The sequence below is a fragment of the Grammomys surdaster genome, unplaced genomic scaffold, assembly GCF_004785775.1.
Source record: "Grammomys surdaster isolate TR1022 unplaced genomic scaffold, NIH_TR_1.0 142668, whole genome shotgun sequence".
Lineage (NCBI taxonomy): Eukaryota > Metazoa > Chordata > Mammalia > Rodentia > Muridae > Grammomys > Grammomys surdaster.
This window is the reverse complement of record NW_021622699.1, coordinates 140-7,417: the sequence shown is the minus strand read 5'-3', so window position 1 is coordinate 7,417 and position 7,278 is coordinate 140. Positions and strand designations below refer to the sequence as shown.

The 7,278-nt window shown below is 33.5% G+C and overlaps 1 protein-coding gene across 1 annotated transcript; it reads left to right on the top strand.

Moving 5' to 3' along the window:
- Positions 1 to 5: 5 nt before the first annotated feature.
- On the top strand, positions 6 to 662 carry LOC114615774 (olfactory receptor 8B3-like; the record flags this gene model as incomplete). The annotated part of the gene is made up of 1 exon (XM_028761410.1): positions 6 to 662. A coding segment is annotated over one exon (657 nt), but the record flags the coding sequence as incomplete, so codon positions are not given.
- Between the last annotated feature and the right edge of the window lie 6,616 nt (positions 663 to 7,278).

Below are 7,278 nucleotides of genomic sequence, written 5' to 3'. Positions count from 1 at the left end.
TTATCTCCTACAGGGGATGTATGACCCAGCTCTATTTCTTTTGTTTTTTTGCTGTTAGCGAATGTTGTGTTCTGACATCAATGGCCTATGACCGTTATGTGGCCATCTGCAATCCACTCTTGTATAACATTACTATGTCTCCCAAGGTCTGTTCCTATCTTATGCTTGCTTCATATCTAATGGGATTTTCTGGTGCTTTGATCCACACTGGATGCATTCTGAGACTGACCTTCTGTGACAAGAACATCATCAACCACTATTTCTGTGACCTTTTCCCTTTGCTGCAGCTTTCCTGCACCAGCACCTATGCCAACGAAATAGAGATTCTAATTGTAGGTGGTAAAGATATCATTGTGCCCAGTGTTATCATCTTTACCTCTTATGGTTTCATTCTCTCTAATATCCTTCAAATGAGATCCACTGCAGGAATGTCTAAAGCCTTCAGCACCTGCAGCTCCCACATTCTTGCTGTTTCTTTATTCTTCGGTTCAGGTGCATTTATGTATTTTCAACCCTCTTCACCTGAGTCTATGGATCAGGGGAAACGGTCTTCTATTTTTTATACTATATTGGTGCCTATGATGAACCCCTTAATCTATAGTTTGAGAAACAAAGATGTTAAACTTGCCCTGAAAAAAACATTTAGCAAGAAGAGACTTTGATATCAAATTAATGTATTTATCACTATAGTTATGCTAATAAAGATTTCTGTGGATTTAATCAAATTCTGTGGACTCTATTTTTAGAAATCTTATCACTTATATGATATTGGTATATCTTTAATTCCATTTGATTTTGGTGTAATTATTCCTTAGTTATATACTATTGGCAAAATCTCCTTTATTACTACATCCATTAACTAAATGTCAGTATGGGATATATCCTAAAAATAGCCAATGATCTGCTAAGAACTTTACAAAGAAACTAACACAGCATTGTTCTAGTATCTTGTGGCAATTTGGCTCTCATTTGTCAATGTAATGAAGTGTGAACCAATTTGTCTTTTATTCTTTCTTACACATCAGTGTATCTCTTGGAAACCTCAGACCTTTATGATTCAGATGTTTTTATTAACTGGCTATTGAATATAATCTACATTGCAGGTGTAAATAATGTACATTTAACCGTCTTATGCTAGATGTTTTACATTTATTTTATAATGATATACCAGGAAGATAAGGAATATAAATTACATTTGTGTGTGTGTGTGTCTGTGTGTGTCTGTGTGTGTTTCACAGGACCTTTGTGGCTGTGGTTCTTCTCCACTCCTCATGAAAGTTTTATAGGACTCCTTATTTTTGACAAATGTAGTCTAACAGCTAGTTCGAGAATGATTGAAAACATGGACTCATTTTCTGGTTGGAGGAGAATGAATACAACTGCAGGAATCAGCAATGATTTGTAGCTAAAAGTCAACATGGGAAGAAATTTGTAACGTCAAAGCATGGGGAAATGGCAAATTATTTCTTCATCTCTTTTTTGGAGGTTCTTAGAAACAGTATGATTATAGGAATTTTATATTTTGTTGTTGTGTTGTTGGATAATGCTATCTGATATTAAGACAGTAACATCAGCATGGCAGTAGTGCCTGAATACAACTAAATCACCCCTTCTTTCATGGAGTTTATGCATTATTGATATGTACAATATCAATGTACAATATAACAAACTGAAAACTCACAAAGGTGGGAAAAGAATAATTTCAAAGTTCTGCTTGGTGTGGCTAAATAGTTTGAAAATCTAAACAAAGATTAATTTTTCTTCTCAGAAATTGAGCAAATATTATAGCAGAAAATTCATAATCTGATACCAAGTGAGAACTTCATTTGTTCTATAGTAACTTGAATGATATAAATATTTTTATGTTCTTTGAAGTTTGTCCAAAATAATTTTTGGTTTGTATTTATGGTTAAGATATTCTGTATAAATACATTTATTTTTACTGTAAGGTGACTATCTTTTCAATGGCTCAAATAGCAAATTTTTGAAATTTTTAAGACTTATTTATTGATTGATTCTTCTATATGTTTGAGAGTTTTATCTGAAGATAGATATGTATATCTCTTTTGTGCATTGTCTACAGAGGGTGGAAACAGATGTCAGATGCCATGAATCTGGAGTTACAGATAGTTGTGAGCCATCATGTGGGTATTATAATTGAACTATAGTCTTCTATGGGAGTGCTGAGTGCTTTTAAACATTAAACCATTTACTCAGGCCATGGATTCTGTATTTTTATTAAAAATGTTCTGTTCTCATAGAAGAACTCAGTTTGCCTTGGAAAAATCTTTAATTTCTCCTCTACATAATGCTTCTTTAGGTAACATTGTCCTCTGTATTGACTATAATTGTACAGTTGTATGATTAGTGTACACTAATGATACAGAAATATGCATTATTGTAACATATGAATGAACTCATGGTTAGTAGGTCAATAATAGTAACCCCAAATATTTGTTATTGTAATATGTGAATAAGCTCATGGCTAGCAGTTCCTCAATAGTAACCCCAATTATGTGTCATTACAACAAATGAATGTACTCATAGTAGCTCATTAATTATAACCCAAATATATATCACTGTAACATATGAATGAGATCATGGTTAGTAGTTTGTTAATAGTAACGTCTTTAAATTTTCTCATGCTTTCTCAATCATTTCTAATTTATCTGTGATAGTTTTGTGCCTTTTTTATATCATATACGGTATAAATCACAAAACACATGTTCTTCTCTCTCTTGCTTATGTCAATTAAAATGATGATATTTAATTCCAAGCATTTTCCTATGACAAATGATTTCTTTATTTGACTAAAGAATTTTCTGTTACTTGTATATCTTGCATTTTAACCATGTATCTATCAGTGAGGTCCTTTGCTATTTCTATCATTTATTTTTTATGAGTAATACTGTAATAATCATGCATAAACATTTATGTTATATTCTAGGTCTGATTTCCTTAGCTACCTCACAACCAGTAATGATTATTTGTCTTTTTATTTCAACCTCCTTTCTAACTTCTGTAGTTACATTTCCTGCAGCAGTATAGATGTGTTAGTTTAATAACAGTCTTGCTGTTGTTTGATATTTAGTTTTCTTGATGATATTTGTTATGAGTTAAATGAGAAGGAATATCATTACAGATTGGATTTTTATTGCCTCATGGCAAAAAATGTTGAACTGTGTGTTTGTGTAACTGTCACATCTTATCTTCTTATTCTGAAAAGTAGACAGATCTCATATACATTTATTGATCACATCTTTTTATTTCTTTGTTTTGTTTTGTTTTAGTGATTAAGACAGTTGGTTTCCTTTCATACTCCAGACATTGATATCCTGTTGAAGAAATGCTAGAAAATGTAACCCCACATTCTTAATTAGCATTTCTCTTCTTGTGGATAATTATTTGTTTGTCTTTTAACCTATTGGCTAGTTTTTATTTTCATTTCCTGTGTCATAAGCCCTACCTACAAAAGGGTGACATGAATTTGAAAGAGAACAAGGAGAGTTACATGAATGAGAAGAAAGGGAAGAATTTTATGATGTGACTATGATCTCAAAAATTAAAAGAAAAGTTAAAAATACTGAATTCTGTGTCTTGAAATTCTTGATTCTATATCTGTCTTGGAGGGTTTCCCTCATGTTTGCCCTTTATTTTCAAGCTTTCAAGTGTTTCACTAAGACCTTTGATACAATTCTTCTTGATTTATGCATTACTATGTGAAGTGACTAGGGTTTTTTTTTCATTAGTTTGTCTCATGTTGTTATTGTTGTCTTTTTCCTTTTTAAAAATTTGAGATACAATATTATGTAGCCAATATTAGCCTCAAACTAATTATCCAAGAATAACATGAACTCCTGATCCTCCCATTTTAACTTCACAAGTAAGAAGATTCCAGAACATTCTACCATGCCTAACTCCACCAACAGTTCAAGTACTTTTTCTTATCTGTTACATAAATTGGCTACACAGTGTTCTTTATTAAAGGTTAATAAACTATAATGTTGACATAAATATCACTTCTGTCTCATTTATTCATCTACTGACAGATATTCATGCATATTCCAGTGACTGGTTGTAATATACCTGATTTCAAAAATATCTCCCATATTTAGCAATCTCTAGAAGAAAAATAGATTAAAAATACATTTGGCACAAGCTATTTTAAACTAATGATGACTCAAGAAATGACTCCTTTATCAAGCCAATTGGATTTATATTCATAGCTTATGTTTCACTATTTCTCATTAAGTAGGGATTTATTATAACTGGTTTTATGATTATTTTCTTGTTTATCACCACAATACTACAATTGATGACATGATTTTTTTCTAACACCTATTTTAAAGAAATTCACAGATTAGTTAAGAAGTTTGCATCAGTAACTCTCTGGGCTCCATAGCTGTTCTACAATCTTTATTGATATTGCTGAGCTCATTAATAAATTGCTGCATGTAAGAACTTAACAAGAAACTAATACAGAAATGTCAAGTAGGTATTGAAATGGCATAGCAATGATGCAATGTGCCTTTGGAATCTAGGGATGTTGTTCAATGGGAAAGTTCCTGCTTGGCATTGATGACTTCTGGAAAATCCTCTTGAGCACTGAAGACTAAAAAGCAACCATAAACAAGTTTTGCAAAGTCACTTGGGGAACTCTAAGGACAGATAATAGCTTAGATATTTTGTTGCATTACATTCTAAAAAAATATGGTAAGGTCATAAGGAATACTGGGAATAGAATTTGTAGAAAATTAGCATTAAAGATGGATAAACAATGAGAAAAGAAAGCAACACAATAGGTTTCCCTTAAGATGTGAAGGTTATTAGGAGCTAGGGTTCAATATGGGCTAAAGCACAGAAGTACAGTCCCTAAAGACAACATCAAGCCTCTCTTAAGTGCCAACTCTCTAAGGAACAAAAGACATATCGTGGTCTAGAATTTAAAAACTATTGTCTCATGTCTTTTTTATGTCTTGTTCTCTGAGAAGTGATTGAGAAGGCTTCCACCTGTTGACATAGCCAAGTATATCATGCTAGTGAGCTACAAAAAACTTTTCTTGTCTCAGCTGGTAAGTGAGATAAAAAGAAGACAGCAATTCAAAGGATTAAAGGGTATGGTTATAAATTATGACAAATTAAGCAAGATTACATGGAATATGAAAAAATATACTGCGGAGACTAATATAACCCTAAAACATAACAGGGGTAAAGAATAAAGTAAAAACATTTGTGTCATAGTGAGGTAGGTTGAAATTTCTTTATGCAAGTGTTCTCATTTTTCTTTCACATCAATTGACATCCTCCAATATCTGTAAATGTTAAATTGTTGGGGGCAGAAATGTCTTTTTGATCACTAGGTAAACCAAGTATTTTAAACACGAGGGCCCTCTACACAATGGAGGAGATATAATACCTGTTTTCTCTTAATGGGGGAGGGGTTGGATATTATTCATACTATAGTGAACTGTTTGGCTATCTGTAAATGTAAATATCACCTATCTTTTGCATCAGAGGCAGTCCGCACCAAAATATGCCAGACTTTTTATCCCAGACTTTTCTTCTCTGTCTTGCAGGTAATAGAAACAATCCTTGTTGGCCATGCCTGTATGCATGTGGCATATAGTTTATAGCCTTTTGTACTCTGTGCTATCTCAGTCAGAGGCCATACTAGATTCTAGGCTCTTTAAGCTACAGGACCTACACTCATGTTCAAGTGCCCTTTGTAAAATAGTTTGTAACTAGCCATGCCTTGAGCTTTACTGTGCACATGGATTTGGAAAGATTGTAGGCTCTAAATCTGGAATGGGATGATAGTTGCCTTGAAACATACCCCCAATTGTATTATGGATTAAATATACTGACAATGAACTGCTCTTGTATCAGACTTCCCAAGATTGATCGCAGTTGATGAAGCAAATATGAATTGAGTTTTTATTCCCAACACTTTAAGGATTAGTGCCTCTGTTAACACCTACAAAGGTCACCTTCAATAAGTAAATATTATACAATTTATTTTGAACCACTTCTTACTTGTGAAATTATGCAGAATGGAGATGATTCATGTATGACTTTCCTCAATATAGGCTTGCTTTTCCATTTTTGAATGTCCATACAGGTAGAGATAATGATCACTAAAACCTGGTGTTCTTTTTATTGAAAATAGAAGAATACACCATTTTTGATAATTTCAATGTGTTGAACAGTAGTTTCCAGGCTTATTTGTGTTTCTCACTTGAATCATTTTTGTTATTTAGCCTTCAGAACTACATTTCCAACATCATGGATCCAAGCCATTAATAAACTACTTGCTCTTCAGGAAAGTAACTGTTTAAATTGCACACATTAGAAAGATAATACAGTGTTTTCATTTAGTGTCTTGGGTATTATGCTTGTGAGGTGGCTTCATACTGAACTTCAAAGATCTCTCAAGTGTCCTTTCCTTCTTATGTTGTGCAATTGTAAGAATCAAATGAAATTCACAGAAGAATATCCTGAAAAAGACAGCATGGGGTGTTGAGAGTTTTAGGAGATACAAGTGATACAATGTCACAGTCAGTAAGTTCCATGTTGAGGGCCACCTCTCAAATCTTAATAGATGAATAGGTTTTTATATAGCAATCATGTGTTTTTAATCAATCAGGGAATCTGTCTAAATCTAAATTTTATTCAAATTTGAAGCAATGATATTGGTCCTGATGCCACCACAGGAGTATCTGGATGAGGTTAGCTTCAAGTTGCCATAGGTTTTCCAAGTGTCAGCCCAGGGCTGAAGCAATGACAAAATGCTGAGATGAGGGATGGAATTATCTGCATGTCCTGCCTCCTTCTATTTGATAGCTGAGTGGTACTGTTAATACATGACAGCATGGTTGTGGCATTTTAGATTGTTAATGAATGACTTTACTCTAACCTTCAATGCACTAGTCTGAGGAAGTATTTCTACATTGTGATAGCATGAATGACAATTTTTGTGAACTCAGATATACTCATAAGCATTCCCATCCTTCACAGGGCTGAGAGAGGCTGTAATAGCGATTTCCTGTGGTCTCATGATATCACAAGTATTTTCTATATTCACAGATTATCTTAAAGAAGAATGGGTCTGGAAAATGGTTCTTTGGTGACTGAATTCATTCTACTGGGGTTAACAAATGACCCTGATCTCCAGTTACCCTTGTTCCTACTCTTTCTGCTAATATACACAACAACAGCACTTGGGAATTTGGCTTTGATCACTTTAATTGCACTGAATTCTCATCTTCACACCCCCATGTA